General features: G+C 40.1%; 1 protein-coding gene across 2 annotated transcripts in view; it reads right to left on the bottom strand.

The window, feature by feature from the left end:
* The window catches only part of ocrl (OCRL inositol polyphosphate-5-phosphatase), a 98,706-nt gene that overhangs the window by 30,875 nt on the left and 45,045 nt on the right, over nucleotides 1-22,786 (bottom strand). For both annotated transcript variants that reach the window (XM_067997010.1, XM_067997011.1), the window contains exons 12-17: nucleotides 20,238-20,425; nucleotides 18,094-18,205; nucleotides 16,950-17,059; nucleotides 13,887-14,022; nucleotides 3,229-3,339; nucleotides 1,682-1,847 (exon numbers count right to left, since the gene is read on the bottom strand). In XM_067997010.1, coding sequence (XP_067853111.1) covers nucleotides 1,682-1,847; nucleotides 3,229-3,339; nucleotides 13,887-14,022; nucleotides 16,950-17,059; nucleotides 18,094-18,205; nucleotides 20,238-20,425 — 823 coding nt within the window. The remainder of the gene's footprint in view (nucleotides 1-1,681; nucleotides 1,848-3,228; nucleotides 3,340-13,886; nucleotides 14,023-16,949; nucleotides 17,060-18,093; nucleotides 18,206-20,237; nucleotides 20,426-22,786) is intronic.

The following is a 22,786-nucleotide window of genomic DNA, read 5'->3' as shown; positions in this document are numbered from 1 at the left end:
GGGATTAGAGAGAAAAAGTACCTCTGTAATGGGGGTGATGAGAGAAAGAGTCTCTCTGTAAAGATGAAAGTGACTGCTCTGCTAGCTTTCAAGGAAGTGATTTGTTGGGATTGCTTTTCTGAATATGGATAAAGCCATGTGTCATTTATTTTTCTTATAATCTTTTTAAACGATTAAAAATTCAAAATGTTCAGTGGGCATCTGGGAGTTGGGATGGCAGCATTTGGAAACTGTGCATACAATTTTAACCCAGCAGCTTGGAAACATTTTTCAGAATCGTAAGTATTTTGCAGCATTGTCTTGGATTTTTGGGGAATACAAAGGGAAAAATTTCCTCCTAAAGACAAAGAAAATCAGTTCTTAATTTGCCATTTTCAATGAATATAACAACTTATACTTCTGCAGTACTGCTCAAGTACAGAAAAATGTAATAGCATTGACCAAATGTGTCAAAGTTCAACCGAAATTCCAACAGCTAAATTGTGTTACAGGTTTTGCTCGCACTCATGCGGCATAATTTTTGTCTGGAGCCGGGAAGGGGGTGGGAGGGGTCGAATTGCGGACGGGAAACCCGGAGGAACGGGTTTCCCGGACGTCCTTACGATTTTGACGCAAGGACGTCTTTTTTTTTAACGGTTTCCCGCCCAACAGGCCAGCCTGGTTGACAGGCTGGTCTCAGTCAGACGGGGGTGGGGGGGGAGGAAATCGGGGGTTGGAAATCATGGAGGGGGAACGGCACTTGTCTTGGGGGGAGGGGGGGGGGGGTGGGGGAGAGAAGAGGGGCACTCCAGGTAGGCTTGTTGGGCCTGTGGGAATAACTCCTGCTCCTTTGGGCCCACAAGCTGCGCTATAAAGGCACTTACCTGCAGTTTCAGGCTTTCTTGCCTCCTCTCACCTGAGACCTGCAGTCTCCTTAAAAGCTTTTAATGCCTGACCTGCCTCCTGAAAGCGGGTTGGTTGCCCACACCTCATCCCGCCCCTGTGAAAACCGGAAATGGGCAGGATGGAGGCAGTTTTTAGATTTTTGCAATTTTTAATGCCCCTCCCAGCCCCCAACCCACCCGTTTTTCCAGACTAAAATCATGTCCGTGGAGTCTGAGTAGTGCTGTTTAATCAAGGAGGAAAACAGTCATTGATTAAAAATTGTTTCTCTCATCAATTAAATTAAAATTAGAACTAAATTTTTTATTAAGACTAAAACTAAAGTTCAAGAGACAAGAGTAAAATTAAAATGATTTCTAGGATTAAAAGAATAGGAAGTAGTCCACAACTTGTGGAACAGATGCTGGAAATTCAAGCAGATGAATAAAGTCTGAGTTATCATTCAAGCTCTCGTTTATTTCTCAACAGTACTTGTGGCCACATGAGCTGTACGAGAAGTGAAACAAATGTCATTTGTCAAAACATAAATTTTGAAAAAAAGACAAATCTGGAAAGCAAACACAAAATGACAATTTTTTTTCAAAGATTAATACTAAAAATATGGCTAAAATTTGGGAACAAAAGACTAAATTCCTTCTGAACTCTAAACAAAATACTTAAGTTTTAGGTCTAGAGACCAAAGCTAAAATTAAAATTATTTCTAGGTATAAGTCCAACGCTGATAGAAGTCAATGATCTGTGACAGCACCATTATATTAGAGGACAACTAAATGGTGGCTGTTATTCTCAGTTTACTTACTAGGTTCGAGATATCCTTCACGGGGTTCTGCCCGTAGCCACAATTTACTGTAATGGCTGTCATTCAGTTTGGGAATGAAGGAGAAATGACATGGCACCTGCCCATCATTAGTAATCTGAAACTTTTCCTTCTGCAGTTGTCGGAACTTAACGTCCCCAAAAGTAAACTGAAATTAAGAGAACAAAACAAAACATATCATGAGTCTTTTGTTGACTCTCCGTTTTGGTTCAATTATTCCGGTACATGTTTAAAAGAATACTTAAGAAATTACTGGTGGTAATATTTTTTATTTAACCTCATATATCTCAAAGATCCTGGAATAATTGACCTGTTGTCTCTTAACATCACATAAATGTCCTCCTATTGCTTTCACTTTGCCACTTCCACAAAGCTTAGAAAGGATGGATGCCTAACTATTAATGTCCTGTACTGGCTAACACAAGATGTGCTTGCTTTGTGGGCTAGGTGGAATATGAGCATTTGCCTGTTGCAGGATACTCTATCCAATTCATGGTCGAAGAGTTCCTCTGGCTAATGCTAATGACTGACAAGTCAAGCTCCAAGATGGAGCATTACGCTGCTGCATCCAGCAGGGTAGCTGCAAACCGATTTTAAGTTCCTCGAATGAAACTCTTAAGTGATTTGCTGCTAAGCTGGTTAGAGCTATTTTCTTTAATGTGTTCTCCTTTGACAGTCACTTAACTTTTTAATAGAAGAACTTTACATTAGGGACAAAAATGATTAATTATTACCTTGATGCAGAATATCACAGACAAATATGGTTTTAAACCACATTTTCTCCTCATTACTTAATCATAAATATATCTTTCCCAATACAGTACTACTTGTATGATGTACTCCCCATTACTCTCATTAAAGATAATTACACCAACTTGCAAATCAGGCCGCTAGAATTCCACTGAACCTTATATTATAGGACATTCTCTATAGCACACATCCAGTTCAAAAAGCTAAACAGCATTATGAATGGAGTACATGGCTAAGGTTAATTTTGTATCCCATAAGCAGTGACCAGAACAGAAGCTTCATTCCAATTATGGCAGTACTACTTGAGTGGGTAAATATTATTTAATATTCCAGACACAGTTCGCTAAAAGTGGTAAAACTATAGTTGCCATGCAGCTTCTTCTATTTGCATGGACCTGCATATGTAGATATTGTGCAGCAATTTAAGTGACAGTCTGGTAACCAGTATATAAAGGTGTCCACCTGGCTGGTATCCGGTACTTATGGAGGTGGAGCAATCTGATAAAAATCGAAGTATTAATTTTGAATGTTGCCTGACAAAATAGCCTTGGATTCTGTTTTGTCCAGAGTGACATTCAGTGGGTCCTAGGCTACAATCCTGATCTATTCAGGCACCAACACACGCAAAGTTAATTCATATACAGTACATCTGAAATAAAAAGGAGATTTTCACATAGCTCACATCCATTTAGAACCCAATTGTACAACAAACGCTAGCAATATTGTAGGTGACCAAAGGGTTGATAATGTTCAATCAAGAATAGTAGCTATGCACTTACATCCCTTCTGCTAAGGCATAAAGAAGGTAAGAACTCATTCTCCATTCGGTCCATCACTCGAACAATATCTTCAAACACCTTCTTGTACCTGCGCTCATCTACAATTTTCACCTATGGCAGAATGGAATAAGGTAATTATCTGATATTTCTCTTGGTTACACAAAATCTACATATATTAATTTCTACATAGAATCATAGCATCGTTACAGCACAGGTCATTCGGTCCATTGAGCTCGTGCCGGCTCTTAGTAAGAGCAATCCAGTTAGTCCCATTCCTTCTCTTCTTCCCCATAGCCCTACAAATTTTTTCTCTTCAACTATTTATCCAATTCCTTTTTGAAAGCCACGATTGAATCTGCTTCCACTTCCTTTCCAGGCAGCGAATTCCAGGTCATAACTACTTGCTGCATAAAAAAGCTTTTGTCAATCACCTTAAATCTGTGTCCTCTGGTTCTCGACCCTTCCACCAATGGGAACAGTTTCTCTATTTATTTTATCTAAATCCTTCATGATTTTGAACACTTCTATCAACCTTCTCTGCTCTAAGGAGAACAACCCCAGCTTCTCCAGTCTATCCACATAACTGCAGGCCCTCATCCTTGGAACCATACCAGTAAATCTCTTCTGCACCTTCTCTAAGACCTTCACATCCTTCCTAAAGTGCGGTGCCCAAATTTGGACAATACTCCAGTTATGGCCGAACCAGTGTTTTATAAAGGTTCAACATAACTTCCTTGCTTTTGTACTCTATGCCTCTATTTATAAAGTCCAGGATCTCGTATGCTTTTTTAACCGCTTTCTCAACCTGTCCTGCCACCTTCAAAGATTTATGCACATATACCACCTGGTCTCTCTATTCCTGCACCCCCTTTAGAATTGTACCATTTAGTTTATACTGCCTCTCCTCATTCTTCTTGCCAAAATGTATCACTTCACACTTCTCTGAATTAAATTTCATCTGCCATGTGTCCGTCCATTTCACCAGCCTGTCTGTCCTCTTGAAGTCTATTACTGTCCTCCTCACTGTTTACTACACTACCAAGTTTTGTGTCATCTGCAAATTTTGAAATTGTGCCCTGTACACCCAAGGCCAAGTCATTAATATATATTAAAAAAGCAGTGGTCCTTGTACCAACCCATGGAGAACACCACTGTAAAACTTCCTCCAGTCCAAAACATAACCGTTCACCAGTACTCTCTGTTTCTTGTCACTTAGCCAATTTCATATCCATGTTGCCACTGCCCCTTTTATTCCATGGGCTTCAATTTTGCAGACAATCCTATTATGTGGCACTTTATCAAACGCCTTTTGGAAGTCCATATACACATCAACCGCATTGCTCTCACCAAGCCTCTCTGTTACCTCATCAAAAAACTCAACAAGTTAGTTAAACACAATTTGCGGTTAACAAATCCATGCTGGCTTTCCTTTATCCACACTTGTCCAAATGACTATTAATTTTGTCCCGGATTATAGTTTCTAAAAGCTTCCCCACCACCGAGATTAAATTGACTGGCCTACAGTTGCCAGGTTTATCCTTACAACCTTTTTTGAACAAGGGTGCATCATTTGCAGTTCTCCAGTCCTCTGGCACCACCCCTGTATCTAAGGATGTTTGGAAGATTACAGCCAGCACCTCTGCAATTTCCACCCTTACTTCCCTCAGCAACCTAGGATGCATCCCATCCGGACCGGGTGACTTATCTACTTTAAGCACAGCCAGCCTTTCTACTATCTCCTCTATCAATTTTTAGCCCATCCAGTATCTTAACTACCTCCTCTTTTACTATGACTTTGGCAGCATCTTCTTCTTTGGTAAAGAAAGACGCAAAGTACACATTTAGTACCTCAGCCATGCCATCTGCCTCCATGCGCAGATCTCCTTTTTGTTCCCTAACCTGCCCTACCCCTCCTCTTACTACCAGTTTACTATTTATATGTCTATAGAAGACTTTTGGATTCCCTTTTATGTTAGCCGCCAGTCTATTAATTCCGCTGGACCTGATGGCCTACATCTGAGGGCTTATAAGAGGTGGCTGAAGTGGATGCACTGGTTACGATCTTCCAAAATTCCCTAGATTCTAGAACGGTCCCAGCTGATTGGAAGGTAGAAAATGTAACTCTGCTATGCAAGAAAGGAAGGAGAGAGAAAACAGGGAACTACAGGCCAGTTAGCCTGACATCAGTTGTCGGGAAAATGCTGGAATCCATTATTAAGGAAGTGGTAACAGGGCACTTAGAATATCATAATATGATTAGGCAGAATCAACATGGATTTATGAAAGGGAAATCGTGTTTGACAAATTTATTAGAGTTTTTTGAGGATATAACTAGCAGGTTAGATAAAGGGGAACCAGTGGATGTTGTATATTTGGATTTTCAAAAGGCATTCGATAAGGTGCCACATAAAAGGTTGTTAGACAAGATAAGGGCTCATGGGATTGAGGTAACATATTAGCATGGATAGAGGATTGGTTAATGGACAGAAGACAAAGATTAGGGATAAATGGGTCATTTCAGGTTGGCAGGCTGTAACTAGTGGGGTACTGCAAGGATCAGTGCTTGGGCCTCAGCATTTTACAATCTATATTAATGACTTGGATGAAGGGACAGAGTGTAATGTATCCAAGTTTGCTGACAATACAAAGCTAGGTGGAAAAGTAAGCTGTCAGGAGGACACAAACAGTCTGCAAGGGGATATGGACAGGTTAAGTGAGTGGGCAAGAAGGTGGCAGATGGAGTATAATGTGGGGAAATGTGAGGTTATTCACTTTGGTAGAAAGAATAGAAAAACAGAATGTTTTTTAAATGGTGAGAAACTATTAAATGTTGGAGTCCAGAGAGACTTGGGTGTCTTGGTACAAGAAACACAGAAAGTTAGCATGTAGCTATGGCAGGCAATTAGGAAAGCAAATGGCATGTTGGCCTTTATTGCAAGGGGGTTGGAGTACAAAACTAAGGAAATCTTACTACAATTGTACAGGGCTTTAGTGAGACCTCACCTGGAGTACTGAGTACAGTTTTGGTCTCCTTATCTAAGAAACGATATGCTTGCCTTAGAGACAGTACAATGAAGGTTCACTAGATTAATTCCTGGGATGAGAGGGTTGTCCTATGAGAGGTTGAGTAGAATGGGCCTATACTCTCTGGAGTTTAGAAGAATGAGAGGTGATCTCACTGAAACATATAAGATTCTGAGGGGGCTTGACAGGGTAGATGCTGAGAGGTTGTTTCCTCTGGCTGGAGAGTCTGGAACGAGAGGGCATAGTCACAAGATAAAGGGTCGGCCATTTAAGACTGAGATGAGGAGGAATTTCTTCACTCGGAGGATTGTGAATCTTTGGAATTCTCTACCCCAGAGAGCTGTGGATACTGAGTTGTTGAGTATATTTAAGGCTGAGATAGATAGATTTTGGGGAAATCAAGGGATATGGGAATCAGGCAGGAAAGTGGAGTTGCGGTTGAAGATCACCACGATCTGATTGAATGGCGCAACAGGCTCGAGGGGCCATATGGCCTACTCCTGCTCCTATTTCTTATGTTATTATTCTTATACTCTCTCTTTGCTCCTCTTATTTCCTTTTTCACTTCTTCTCTGTACTTCCTATAATCAGCCTGGTTCTCATTTGTATTATCAACCTAACATCTGTCATACGCCCCCTTTTTTTGCTTCATCTTACTCTATCTCTTTCATCATCCAGGGAGCTCTGGCTTTGGTTGCCCTACCTTTCATCCTCGTGGGAATATACCTAGACTGCACCCGAACCATCTCCTCTTTAAATGCCGCCCATTGTTTGATTACAGTTTTGCCTGCCAATCTTTGATTCCAATTTACCCAGGCCAGATCCGTTCTCAACCCACTGAAATTGGCCCTCCTCCAAATAAGTATTTTTACTCTAGATTACTCTTTGTCCTTTTCCATAACTAATCTAAACCTTATGATACTACAATCACTGTTCCTTAAATGTTCCCCCACTGACACTTGCTCTACTTGACCCACCTCATTCCCCAGAACCAGATCCAGCAATGTCTCCTTCCTTATTGGGCTGGAAACATACTGATCAGGAAAGTTCTCCTGAACACACTTCAGAAATTCCTCCCCCTCTTTGCCCTTTACTGTATTACTATCCCAGTTTATATTAGGATAGTTGAAGTCCCCCATTATCACTATATAGTTCTTGCACCTCTAATTTCCCTGCAAATTTGCTCCTTCCCACTAATTGGTGGCCTATAGAATACACCCAGTAGTGTAATGGCACCTCTATTGTTTCTTAATTCTAACCAAATAGATTCGGTCCTTGACCCCTCAAGTACATCCTCTCTCTCCAGCACTGCAATATTCTGCTTAATCAATACTGCTCCTCCCCCACCATTTTTTCCTTCCCTCTCTTTCCTGAACTAAATTTGTGAAACAAACAGAATTCTGCAGAGGGTGACATGAGTTATTGTTCTAGGGTACTTTTTAATTCATTTATTAGATTAATTTAATCGTGCTGAAAGGCGGAAGCCTCTGCACCTGGGGCATTTTTCTGTACTCAACGTTATCTGGTAAATCCCCCATCTAGCATGATTTACATATTGTCTTTCTTCCTCTGGCAATGGCAGTTTTATTTAAAAATTCTGAACAGTAAGAACGCCAGCCGTTAAAAAATAGTATTAATTGAATCACATTTAGTGCTGAGTAAACATTACCCTGACAAAAATGTTAACTGTAACCAATTTAACTTTCTTTTTCCAGAAGAAACATACCTGGTACAATGCTAACTTCTACTTATAAAAGAAAATATTTAAAGATTAGTTGTAGAATTGATGCATGCTAAACTTACTGTAAAGCAATTAAATTGAGGTTTTCGTAAAAGTATAATTTACTTTCGGGGAAAGAGCAGGGAAATGGGACCAACTGGATTGGTCTTACAAAGAGCCGGCACAGGCTTAATGGGCCAAATGGCTGCCTCCTGTGCTGTAACCATTCTGAACACCTTGTATCCAGGAATATTTCGTATCTAATCCTGCCATTTTTTGAGCCAGGACTCTTATTGCCACTACATCATATTCCCATGTGGCTATATGTGCCTGCAGCTCACCAACCTTATTTACCATGCTTTGTGCATTTACACACATGCACTCTAAACTATCTTAGGCCTTCTCATATTCTCTCTTAGTCTGATCCCACCTAATACTGTACTACTTTTTACTCTAGTGCTACTTATCTCTCCCAATCCTTGAGCACCTTGTTTCTCCTTTCGAATGCTACATTTTGGTGCTCATCCCCCTTCCAGATAGTTTAAACCCTCCTCCACAGCACGAGTGAACCTCCCCACGAGTACATTGGTCCCAGTTCTGTTGAGGTGCAACCCATTCATCTTGAACAGGTCCCTCCTGCCCCAGAACTGGTCCCAATGTCCAAAGAATCTGAAGATCTCCCTCCTGCACCAAGTCTCTAGCCACACATTAACCTGCCTTATCTTCCTCTTTTTGTACTCACTAGCGTGTGGCACTGGGAGTAATCCTGAGATTACTACCTTTGAGGTCCTGCTTTTTAACTTCTTCCCTAGCTCCTGAAACTCTAGCCACAGGACCTCATCCCTTTTCTTATGTTGTTGGTACCCACATGGACCACGACTTTTGGCTGTTCCCTTCCCCCCCGCAGAATGTTCTGCACCCTCTCTGTGATGTCCTTTACCCTGGCACCAGGGAGGCAACACACCATGCGGGACTCACATAGATGGTCACAGAAATGCCTGTCTGTCCCCCTAACTATCGAAACCCCTATGACTACTGCATTTCTACATTTTACTGTGCCCCCGTGAAGTCTTTTGCCCCGCGGTACCATGCTCAGGTCCGCACTCCTTTTAAGTGTCATCACCGTCACTAGTATTCCGTGCTGAATATCAGTTTAAGAGTGGCGCACACCCAGAAGATTCCCGCACTGCCTGCCTCTTCCTACCCTTTCGGATGGCCACCCAGTTGCCATCCTGAACTCTTTGGCTACAGGGTGATCACCTCTTGGAACATACGATCCAGGACACCTTCAACTTCACTTATGCTCTGTAGTGACTCCAGCTGCCCATCAAGCTCAGAAACCCTCAGCTTGAGCTCGAGCAACTGGAAGCATTTCCTGCACACGTGGCCCTCCAGGACACGTGAAGCATCCTGAAGTTCCCAAATGGCGCAGGAATTGCAGGCAATGGGTCTCAGCTGCTCGTCCATTATATTTAGAAACCTTTTTTTTCTAAACTCCCTTTAGATACTCGATAATTATTAATTTACTTACTGTTTATTTACCCCAATTAACCTACCCTTTTATTCCGGGTCTGTCAGAGCTCTTCCTCTCTGTTCATAGTACTTCCCCCTCTACACCTAATTCCTCCCCTCACCAAATTCTCAAGTTCCCACTCGGTTCGCAATCCACTCCGTGTTTCAGCAGATAACGGTCCACTTTATACACCTTTGAAGAACACCAGTTACAACTGCGCATAAAATAACCATTTTAAGAAAGAAAAAGAATTGTTCCTCAGGATTAGTTCTTAGATTTACTAAGCCTCTGTGGTGGAAAATAAAAGTAGTACCTATATTTGATCCAGCATGTACTTAATGAAGACAAAATTGTTTTTTTGTGATAATCAGTTTAAGGGATTATAATTTTTAAAGCATTTCATATATTTATTTTAATATTGATTCAATCTTAATTTAAATTCAGATTTAGTATCTAATGTACTGTATTAAACCTTCCTAATGATCAGATTAACTGTTTATTCAGGAAACATATTTAATATTTTGTTTTTTGGGTTGTATGTGCAAAGTATCTTTCACAGATCTAACTGTACTAGGTTACCAAAGCTATTTTTGTTTAACTGATTTATTTCTAGAATTCTGGAAATCATTTTGTGACAGTAGAGACATTCTATTACATTATAGAGCTAGTCATATGCTAGTCTTCATTCTTGAGCTTAGACAATCAGAAGTCTTGCATCTTAAAGCTTTGTGAATGTAAAGAGTTAAGATATTTATAGGACTATTAGCATGAAAAAACCCAGAATTTTTGACCTCCCATATTACACTACTTATATTATTGTCAATTTAATGCTTTTAACAAAATTTACCATGTGATATTGTTGGAATCTTGTTTTGAAAAATGGTATTATAAACCAGGTAGTATTCATAGTTGTTTGTAAAAAGAATGTAAAAAGTACAAAGAAAAAGATTAGTGAAGACAAATGTAGGTCCCTTACAGTCAGAAACAGGAGAATTTATAATGGGGAATTGGGAAATGGCAGAGCAATTAAACAAATACTTTGGTTCTGTCTTCACGGAAGAGGACACAAATAACTTCCCAGAAATGCTAGGGAACCAAGGAACAAGTGAGAAGGAGGAATTAAAGGAAATTAGTATTAGTAAAAAAAAGTGCTGGAGAAATTAATGGGACTGAAAGCCGATAAATCCCCAGGGTCTGATAATCTGCATCCCAGAGTACTAAAAGAGGTAGCCATGGAAATAGTGGATGCATTAGTTGTCATCTTCCAAAATTCTATAGATTATGGGACAGTTCCTGCAGATTGAAGGGTGGCAAATGTGACCCCATTATTTAAAAAAGGAGTGAGAGAAAACAGGGAACTACAGACCGGTTAGCCGAAGGAAAATGCTGGAGTCTATTATTAAGGATGTGATAACAGGACACTTAGAAAATATCAATGGGATGAGACAAAGTCAAAATGGATTTATGAAAGGGAAATCATGTTTGACAAACCTACTGGAGTTTTTTTGAGGATGTAACTGGTAGAATAGATAAGGGAGAACCAGTGGATGTGGTTTATTTGGATTTTCAGAAGGTCCTTTTGATAAAGTCACACATAAGAGTTTGGTGTGCAAAATTAAAGCACATGGGATTGGGGGTAATATACTGGCATGGATTGAAAATTGGTTAACAGACAGGAAACAGAGAATAGGAATAAATGGGTCTTTTTCTGGGTGGCAGGCAGTGACTAGTGGGGTATCGCAGGGATCAGTGCTTGGTCCCCAGCTATTCACAATATATATCAATGATTTGGATGAGGGAATCAAATGTAATATTTCCAAGTTTGCTGATGACACAAAACTAGGTGGGATCGTGAGTTGTGAGGAGGATGCAAAGAGGCTTCAAGGCGATTTAGACAAGTTGAGTGAGTGGGCAAATACATGGCAGATGCAGTATAATGTGGATGATTTTGAAGTTATCCACTTCAGAAGGAAAAACAGAAAGGCAGAGTATTATTTAAATGGTGATAGATTAGGGAATGTTGATGTACAAAGGGACCCGGGTGTCCTTGTACACCAGTCACTGAAAGCAAACATGCAGCAAGCAGTTAGGAAGGCAAATGGTATGTTGGCCTTCATTGCAAGAAGATTTGAGCACAGGAGCAAGGATGTCTTACTGCAGTTATACAGGGCCTTGGTGAGACCACACCTGGAGTATTGTGTGCAGTTTTGGTCTCCTTATCTAAGAAAGGATATACTCGCCATGGAGGGAGTGCAGCGAAGGTTCACCAGACTGATCCCTGGGATGGCAGGACTGTCGTAAGAGGAGAGATTGGGTCGACTCGGCCTGTATTCACTCGAGTTTAGAAGAATGAGAGGGGATCTCATTGAAACATATAAAATTCTGACAGGGCTAGACAGACTGGATGCAGGGAGGATGTTTCCCCTGGCTGGGGGGTCCAAAACGAGGGGGGCCACAGTCTCAGGATACGGGGTTGGACATTTAGGACTGAGATAAGGAGAAATTTCTTCACTGAGGGTGGTGAACCTGTGGAATTCTCTACCACAGAAGGCTGTGGAGGCCAAGTAACTGAATATATTTAAGGAGCTAGATAGATTTCTAGACACAAAAGGCATCAAGGGGTATGGGGAGAGAGAGGAAATATGGTATTGAGATAGAGGATCAGCCATGATCATACTGAACGACGGAGCAGGCTCGAAGGGCCGAATGGCCTACTCCTGCTTCTATTTTCTATGTTTCTACGTTTGTATTTAGGAAGATTGGCACAGGGAGGAATATCTTTGGGAATATGCTAACTATGAGAAATTATATTTGATGGCAAAATAGCAGCGCCTATGGAAATTATATTAGTCCTGCATAAACATAAAATTATTAAAAAGGCAGCATTGACAGTCTTTGGGTTTAATTGTATTGAGGTCTACAGTTACAAGCAACCAACAACCAACTGAAATGTGCAAGAAACAATAGTCTGAATGGCTTCTCAAATGCGACTTTGTATTACATATTCACTTTACAAATTTTTAAAAGGCTCTTGTATGGAATGATAGGGTTAGATGAAGTAGCAAGGAGGCTCATGTGGGGCATAAACACCGGCATGGTCCTGTTGGGCCGAATGGTCTGTTTCTGAGCTGTACATTCTATGTAATTCCATGTTCAATCAGCTTCCAGCTCACAGAGATAACCCTCTAATCAAAAAATCACTTACAGCTGATTAACTGTTAACTGCCACTGACTTGCCGTTTCTGTTAACTGTTACTTAACTTGCAGTTTCTTCTGAAGTTTTAAAGTTCTATGTTAAATTTAAAACTAAATTTTAATTTCAATTCACGTACTACTTTAACAGAGTCTCCCTCTCACCAAATTCTCAAGTTCCCACTCTGTTCGCATTCCACGTATAGTGTACGCTTCCTGACTTACAGAAAGGTCACATTATACTACTTCTGTCATGCCTGAAAGAAAGAACTTGCATTTATATAGCGCCTTTTACGACCTCAGGATGTCCCAAACTTTTGAACTGTAGTCACTGTTGTAATGTAGGAAACGCGGCAGCCAATTTTGTGCACAGCAAGGTCCTATAAACAGCAATGAGATAACAACCACATAATCTGCTTTGAATGGTGTTGGTTGAGAGATAAATTCAAAAAGTGGCATGGGATCTCTTACATGTAGCCTCTATTACAGACCTTCCCTTTTGTTCTTTCCTCCCCCCCCACACTTTTCCTGGCTCTGTACTTGCTTATACACTGTTGAATCTCTAACTTCTTCCAGTTCTGATCAAAGGTCGTGCACAGATGCTGCCCGACCAGAGTGTTTCCAGCATTTTCTGTTTGAGCTTGAATTTATAGTCAGAGTACAGTCAAAAGGTAGTTTGTTCTTCTAATTTAAAAGAAACAGGGTTTTGTGGATTCTGACATCCATTGAAAAGAAACCACTTCAAATTGCTTCTTGGTAATCCTGAATGTGCTTAGGAAATTCTCCCTCACTCTTCCAAATTGGTTTCAACGTCTCTTTTATACTTAGCCCATCTCCTGTTCACTGTCCCAATTTGGGAAATTTCTTCACTAACTTTATTTCTACTCTACCCACTATATCTGTTTTTATCACTGAGGAATCCACTATTTCTGTTTTTATCACTGAGGAGTCCAGGAGAACACCAAAGCTAAAAAGAGGAGAGAAGAGATGGTAAATCAGGAAATAGAGATTAGGTAACACCAAGATTGGAAGAAGAAGGTCGTAAGAAATTAAACAGAATTGGTTTGGAAGAACAGTTTGTACAACTGCAGCTGGAGGGGACAGGGCAGATTTGACCAACTTAGCTGTGTGCAGTTGGCATTGTTGGAGGGAAAGATTTTTTTCATGTACAGTAGGAAAGTTTCAAGTCTACACAGAGACAATACGTACCCCAATATCCAAGAGTGAGCTGACAGGCTTGTGATCGCTGGTTCGAAGCTCCATGTGACTTCGATAACTTTTTTGCTGTACACTTTCACCTCTCCAGAGCACACGATCACACCATGCTGGGACACGACACTTCCCACTGCCAAGGAGAAACAGTCAGCATGATATAGCAGCACAATAATCTTGGAATGAAATATACAGTGTAATGACAGGAAATATTCACCATAAGCTAAACATCAAAACCTATATAAAGTGTCCATCTATCCCTGACACAAACCCAATTCATGGTTTATATGAGTTGTCAGTATCAAACAGAGGTTTATCATTTCCTTGCTTGGGAGGGTGGGTGGGAGGCTAGGTAAGAGGAATAAACAGAGTGCCAATTTTTCTGTGATGCCCAGCAAGCACATTTTGGTGGAGTACAGGCCAATATTAGGCCGAAATTAGGTAGACCTCCAGCCGGTATTCTCAGCCAAGGAAGTTGGCTGGTTTGCTCCATACTCCAGGAGGTGAGAAAAATTAAATACCTAAACAGTAGAACAGTTATAGTTAGGAATAATTAGTCAGGACTGTATTTCTTTTTAACGTAGAGCAGCGACAAAGACGGACTCAAAACAGTGAGTTAAATTGGAACACAACTTAAAATTTTTTAAAAAGATATCTCTATCATTAATAAAACATGCTCCAAAGTACATGTTCTTTGCTAAATATATTTATCAGGATGAGTTTTATACTTAAGACAAAAAACTTACATCGATGACCTTGACACCCAATGTCAGCATCAACCACTTCTATGTTTTGGATAGCACAAAACAGCAGAACGTGGAGGAGCAGGCCATTCAGCCCTCGAGCCTGTTCCGCCATTCAATTAGATCATGGCTGACCTGTATCTTAGCACCATCTACCCTGCCTTGGTACCGTAAACCTTAATACCCTTGCCTAAAAAAAAATCAATCTCAGTTTTGAAATTTTCAATTGACCTAGCCTCAACAGCTTTTTGGGGGAGATTATCATAGAATCATAGAAGTTACAACATGGAAACAGGCCCTTCGGCCCAACATGTCCATGTCGCCCAGTTTATACCACTAAGCTAGTTCCAATTGCCTGCACTTGGCCCATATCCCTCTATACCCATCTTACCCATGTAACTGTCCAAATGCTTTTTAAAAGACAAAATTGTACCTGCCTCTACTACTGCCTCTGGCAGCTCATTCCAGACACTCACCACCCTTTGAGTGAAAAAATTGCCCCTCTGGACCCTTTTGTATCTCTCCCCTCTCACCTTAAATCTATGCCCCCTCGTTATAGACTCCCCTACCTTTGGGAAAAGTAGAGTTCCACATTTCCACTACCCTTTGTGTGAAGAAATGCCTTCTGACATCACCCCTGAACAGCCTAGCTCTAATTTTAAGGTTACATCTCCTTGTTCTGGACTCTCCCACCAGAGGAAATAGTTTCTCTCTATCTACCCTATCAAATCCTTTAATCATTTTAAACACTTCAATTAGATCACCCCTTAATCTTCTATATTCAAGCCTAGTCTATAAAATCTGTCCTCATAATTTAAGCCTTTTAGCTCCCGTATCATTCCGATGAATCTGTGCTGTATCCCCAAAGCCAATGCATCCTTCGAGATGCAGTGCCCAGAACTGAATGCAGTTTGCCAGATAGGATCTAACCAGAGCTCTGTACAGCTGTAACATAACTTCCACCCCATTGTATTCCAGCCCTGTTGAGACAAAAGCCAACATTCCATTAGCCTTTTAACTTATTTTTTGTACCTGTCCATTAGCTTTCAGTGATTTCTGTACTTGGACTCCTAAATCTCTCTGCTCATTGACAGTTCCTAGCTTTGCCATTTAGAAAATACTCTGATCTATCTTTCTTAGGTCCAAAGTGGATGACTTCACACTTTTCCACATTAAACTCCATCTGCCACAGTTTTGCCCACCCACTTAATTTATCAATTTTCCTTTGCAACTTTCTGCTCCCATCTACACCATTTACTGTGCCACCTAACTTAGTGTTGTCAGCAAACTTAGATATTCGTTCCTTTAGTCCTTCATCCAAGTCATTTATAAAAATAGTGAAAAGCTGTGGCCCCAATACAGATCCCTAGGGAATTTGAGTACATACCCATTATCCCTACTCTTTGAGGCCAAAGATCAGCCGTGATCTTATTGAATGACGGAGCAGGCTTGAGGGGCCATATGCCCTAGTTCTGCTCCTATTTCTTGTATTCTCTATCTCCAACCTCCTACCCAATTCCCTATCCAAACCAATAGGTTGCCACCAATGCCACATGCTCTCATTTTTGTTAACAGTCTCTTATTTGGAACTGTATCAAATGCCTTCAGGAAGTCCATATTAGTTACCGCCTCAAAAAATTCAACTAGGTTCATTAGACACGACTTACCGTCCATAAGTCCATGCTGGCTTTCTCTGATCAGTCGCTCTGTCCTTAATAACAGATACTAGTAATTTCCCTACAACTGATGTTAGACTAATAGGCCTATAATTTCCTTGTTTATCTCTCTTATGCTTCTTAAATAGTGGAATGATATTGGCAATTTTCCAATGCATAAGTAAAGCTTAACATACATTGCCTCAACACTGGTTCAACTTCTAAGAGAAGGAGTTATACCCTTGAGAATTTTGTTTCCATCTCTGACTTTATGCCCTCTCAAAGTGAGAGCTGATATAGGTTACTATAATTAATAACTGATTTTCCAGTGACCTGTACATGTTAGGAGCTGGGTCAAAACTGGCATATCATTTCAATTCTCAATTAATTTTTTTAAAATTGAGAACGATAAAGGGCCAATTTTCAGAGTGCAAGATACCACCAAGGTTGAAAAATGCAAGGGAGAAGTCAAAGTGAGTCAGGTAGTAGTGATTACGTGACACTAAGCTAGGATTATAAAAAGAAAGACTATGTTTAACCAATTCCATCACAAAATCTGTGTACGAGGATAGGCAACTTAAGAAACATCTTTGTGAATAGGGTGATTCTAGATACCACTGTACACAACTCCATAAACAAATCTATCCATCAAGATTGTTTACCTTGAGTCCCATCGGTCTGATTTGGTGTCATATTTGTAAGTTGGTCTGAAATGAATTTCCCCCTCCTTGAAGTCTACAAAAGCTTTCTTAGTACTGCGCTGAATATTCAGCTAAAAAATATAGGATAGAAACTAATTAAATTGTGTCATAATCAAATATTAGACATGTTTTAAAGTTATGCTCCTGGTTTAAGCCAAAAAAAAGTGAGGAATGCTTACAACACCCTCCCCAAAACAGATATAATGAGAAGGATGTGGAAATCAAACTGCCGCTGAATTATGTGTGAAGGAAGAGTACAGACTCACATCAACATTTCTCTGAATTGAAAAGTAGTGAGGACTTACTGAGAGTCTTATTTTGTTATCAGGATATACTTTCTTCCCTCAAATATCTAAAAGGTATATAAATTCTTTAAGCAAAAATAAGCAATTAGTCAATAATCCAAAGGAATAAAAAACATTGTGCTATTGCACAAAGTTCCCTCTCCAGAAAGTTTTGACAGCACACTGGGCAATTTTAGTTCTCCCTTCACATCCTTAAAGTTTTTCCTCTTTTCTCTAGTTCTTTAATTCGACCTAAAGCAGGCCTTGAATTTAAGGACGTTAATTGTTCCAGTTCATATTATGGTTCTCAAAACTAACAAATATAAAACAAATATTACTTGAAACAAATATACTGGACGCAAAAAGTACAGCAGTGAGAGATATTCAGTGTTAAGTTGTTCTATATGAAATATACCGCATAGGCTATTGGGAAACTGAACAAATTCTCCCCACGCTGATCACATGCAAAGATCTGAAATTCTGCATTTAACTGCTTATCTTTCAACATTCTGCTTATATTCCAAATGTTCCCATTAGTGGGGTTTAAATATAGAAATGGATTGCAGGTATGGTCCCAAAACCTGTATATTTTAATAACCAATCATAAAGCTCAGATAATTTTTTAGCTCTCTTAATATTTGGCATTCTTAATTATAATATAAGCAAGGTAGCAGTGCCAAGCAAAATCAGCCAATTTTAAAATATATTACTTATAATTACAGTTCGAGTGATTGCACTGAAATTATTAGAGGTACTATTTTCAGAACTCTAAGGAAATCAGCAAATATAAAATAAAAACACAAAGACTTAACTTTCCCTACCTGGTCATATTCCAATAGCTTCTTTAAATCTTGCCTCTCTATCAATGCCTTCACTTCACTGGCATCTGGGAGGCAGAGTCTGTAATTCAGGTCTCCAAGCCAAATAACAACACTGTGACATGAAATATGAATAACATGAGAAAGGTCAGAAAACTGCCACTGCTTTGGAAAGGTGTAGAAACTACATTACATGCAAAAATTGCACATGGTAGTCTTATGCTCTCCATTCACAAAGGAGTGTTGGTTTCAAATAGGAACTTGCCTTGCATACTTTGTAGTGAATATTTGAGACATTGTAGTTTTCACAACTTTTCCAGATATTCAGTAAGTGGAATCTGCTTTTTAACTCCACTTGTGAAAGTCCTGGGTTAATTGATTTGCAGTTGCAACTCACATTAGTCACACTATCTATTGCCCATTACACCTAATTGTGCTTCATTTCTAACGTATGGGCTTTTTACATTTTCCCTGTGCTAAGTACTCAGATGGCAGAGGGCCTATCCTTTTTCATCGACTAGATGTTAGGAAATGTACAAAAGTACTTTGGATTGTTTCATCCTCTCATTTTCCTTTTCTCAGAGAAGATTCTTACACAGCCAATCCTAGAATGCCTCATGTTTCAATTCATATGCAATTCCATATTTATGTTTTTACATAAATTTCTAGATCAGCCTAGGTATTGGGATGCTTAAAGTGGAAGACACGTTTGATATGATTGTTAAGAATTCCTAAGATTTTTCTTGAGAGCCGACAGGCAAAGCATTTTTGCCTGGGAGTATAGTACATTCATCACAAATTTAAATTGTATTGTTAACAAGCGACGTATTTCTCAGTCATAAGAGGCAAATGTACAAACACTTTGAGGCCTGAAACTAACTGAGTCTGGTTGAAGTGAACACCTGTAGATTCCCTTTGTCTTTGGTCTTCTATGCAGGAAGTAATTCAAAGTGGGTCTGTTTTGGCTAATTGGGAAGGATAACATTTTTATATTCCTATGTGCATCTTAGACGTCCAAGCAATGCTTAGACATAACCAGATTGGTGCCCCATGTTTTTTCAGTTTCCAGTTTTATTGCATTGCTATACAAGTCAGGGCTTATAGGGGTTCTGAGGGGTTAATTTCTTGCATAAAGCTTTTCATCATGGACTCATGTTTAAAAGCTTCTGATGAGAATTGCTCAGACTTCAGAATCTTTTATTGTTTCAGAACAGAAATAGAGTGTTTATTAGGTCTATCTGCAGATTTATCTTTTATCATTATATAATTTCACTTCTTGCAATAAATTTGATTAGTAGTTTTTAGCTGAGCTAAATGGTCTATCAGAATAGTGTTTTCCGCTGATTTAGAAGGATTTGAAGGGCACAGTGGATAGGCTGTACGATTTCCAGTGCAAACCCGAATACTAAGTGTTCACTTCTTGCTTGTTGGCTTGCTTTCTTAGATACTTCAAACATAAAATAAGTTCATAGGAAGTGCAGGTTTGTTTATGAAGCTGACTTGTTGCATTAAGTTTAAAAAGTATACTGGGAAGAAGCCTGAATTGCAACACCTTGCTTTTTTAAAATAAAAGTGCCTGCCCAATTGTCCATTCTGAAATTAAGAACAGGGGATTGGATGATGCAGTACCTTTCACCTCTGCAGTCTGGGTTCAAATCTGAAGGGACAAAAACCCCCTTGTATTCTCTTTGCAAGGGTTCTAAATAGAATTAGTTTAGACAGTCTGATTCCAGTTTCCAGTGGACATGGACCTATAGCAGAGAATTTGGTACTAATTGGTAACCCGAGTCAGAGAAACTGGTGTGAGAAATGTCACAGTGATGTAAGAGAGGTTATTCTTCTGAGATTGGGAATGACACATTGTTGGGGCATTAAAAAGGGAGCATTTTACTACATCTAAAACATGCCCTAGAGTGCTATATTCAGGCTCTGGGTGCTTGAATTGGAACAGTATATAATGACCCAATGCAAACATTTCTCACCTTGATGAGTACAACATTCCTCACCTTAATTAGCACAAAATTCAAACACACACACATACACACTTGTTTTTACACCCACACACAAACACTGAGCTGAACATCAATTCTTTAAGAGATACTTAGTCCCCACTAGCATATGTTCCTCAAGCCCATTTTCATACTCACTCATGTTTAATAATGTTTACTGAAGGTTGATTCTGCTCAGACACTTGGAAACTCATGCGAGCGCAGATATCTTTGTAATCCTGATTCCGTCTCTCAAAGTCCTCCACGTGAGCAGCTAGGTGGGAGTTCACTATGCAGAAGCTTGTATTATGAAAGACAAACCGTACTGCTACTCCACCTTTATTACCCTGAGAACGGGGACACCCACATGTTAATTAGTCTTTCCCAATTCCTGCCCAGTTTGGCAGAAACTTGTATGTTTTATACAGAAAGTGCACCTTGTGATACTATTTCAATATAGGGATAATGGCTATTAGATCATTTTTATGGCCATGTGGCACAAAAACTTATAAACAAGTTGCATAGTATGCTACACAACTTTCTTTTTGAATCAGTTATGCAGACCAGTCTTGCAATTACACATCCAATGGTATCACCAGGCATTTAAAGTGTATCTGTTCCAACACGGTACAGTGAAGATACCGGATGGCCTGATACGCTTTAAACTCATTCCAGATTTTAGCAAAGCACTAACAATAGGACCCACTTACTTAGCTCAGTCTAACTTCTCTCCTTGGAGTGATGAGGCAAAAATAATAAATGACACACCCTGTCCCTTGCATGGGCTGCTTTACTTGTTTTTGGCATTATCTTTCTTTTAGATTACTTCCAACTGCAAAAAATGACCCCCTGCATTTTTAGCTTCCAGTTCTAAGCCAAGGGCCGTTTCTTCACAGCTCTTTGTTTAAAACCTGACTGCCTACATCTCTTTTCTGTTATTTCTGGCTCCAGGAAGCCGAGGGGTGGTGCTTCTGACGTCGTCCTGCACAGGGATTCGTCATCAGGCCCGTCAAGCAAACCAACTTGCATTTATATGGCACCTTTCAAGACCACGGGATGTCCCAAAGCGCTTTACAACCAATGAAGTACTTTTGAAGTGTAGTCACTGTTGTAGGAAACGCGGCAGCCAATTTTCACACAGCAAGCTCCCACAAACAGCAATGAGATACATGACTAGATCACCTATTTTAGTTGTTAGTTGAGGGATAAATGTTGGCCAGGACATAGAAGAGTGGGGATCCATCTACCTTGAATAATATCATGGAATATTTTAAGTTCATCTGAGAGGGCAGATGGGGCCTCATTTTAATGTCTCATCCGAAAGACAGCAGCTCCTCAGTACTGCACTGAATTGCAAGCCGAGATTATGTGCTCAAGTCTCTGGAGTGTGACTTGAACCCACAACCTTTTGACTCAGAGGCAAGAGTGCTACCAGTGACCAAAGGCTGACACATAAATCCTCGCTGTGAGCAGTGACATCTCCCAAACTGGCTCATGTCCTTTAATATATATTCTCCAATGCCAGCAGCATGTGCTCTTTGCACTTTTAAACCTGTGCAAATTCCCTTGTTTTAAAACACAACCTTTTAATGGATTTTGGGTTTGAATTACTTTCTGTGAAGATAGAGAAAATGATCAAACATTCAAAAAAGTGACAATCCTCATTATAAATATAGAAATATGAACAGGAAGAAACATGCACTGTGTACAAATTTTTCATGTCCATGAACTATCATGCAATGATGTGCAATGTTTGGTGATGCCCACCAATGTGCACTTCAAATCTGCTGTCGTCACCCTCCCTGCTCCAAAAACCCACCCTTGACCTCGCTGTCCTTGCAATCTACCGCCCCATCTCCAACCTCCCTTTCCTCGCCAAAGTGAGCATGTTGTTGCCTCCCAAATCCACACTCATCTTTCCCACAACTCCATGTTTGAACCTCTCAAATCATGTTTCCGCCTCGCCACAGCACTGAAACGACCCTAATTAAAGTCACAAATGACATTCTTTGTGACTGACTGTGGTGCACTATCCCAGCTCACACTTCTTGATTTGTCTGCAGCCTTTGACAGTGAGGAGGAAAGCTGTAGACTGCAGGAAGATATCAATGGGCAGAAAAGTGGCAAATGGAATTCAATCTGGAGAAGTGTGAGCTAATGCATTTGGGGAGGGCAAACAAGACAAGGAAGTACACAATAAATGGGAGGATACTGAAAGGTGTAGAGGAGGTGAGGGACCTTGGAGTGCATGTCCACAGATCCCTGAAGATAGCGGGACAGGTAGATAAGGTGGTTAAGAAGGCGTATGGAATATTTTCCTTTATTAGCCGAGGCACAGAATATAAGAGCAGGGAGGTAATAAAACACTGGTTAGGCCACAGCTTGAGTACTGTATGCAGCTCTGGTCATCACATTATAGGAAGGACGTAATTGCACTAGAGAGGGTCAAGAGGAGATTTACGAGGATGTTGCCAGGACTGGAGAATTTTAGCTATAAGGAAAGATTGGATAGGCTGGGGTTGTTCTCTTTGGAACAGAGGAAGCTGAGAGGAGATTTAATTGAGATGTACAAAATTATGAGGGGCTTAAATAGATTGGATAGGAAGGATCTATTTCTCTTAGCAGAGGTCAATAACTAGGGGGCATAGATTTAAAGTGATTGGTAGAAGGATTAGAAGGGAGCTGAGGAAAGTGTTTTTTAAACCCAG

The sequence above is a fragment of the Heptranchias perlo genome, chromosome 15 (assembly GCF_035084215.1).
Source record: "Heptranchias perlo isolate sHepPer1 chromosome 15, sHepPer1.hap1, whole genome shotgun sequence".
NCBI lineage: Eukaryota > Metazoa > Chordata > Chondrichthyes > Hexanchiformes > Hexanchidae > Heptranchias > Heptranchias perlo.
Note: the sequence above shows the minus strand (reverse complement) of the source record. Positions and strands in the feature narration are given on the sequence as shown.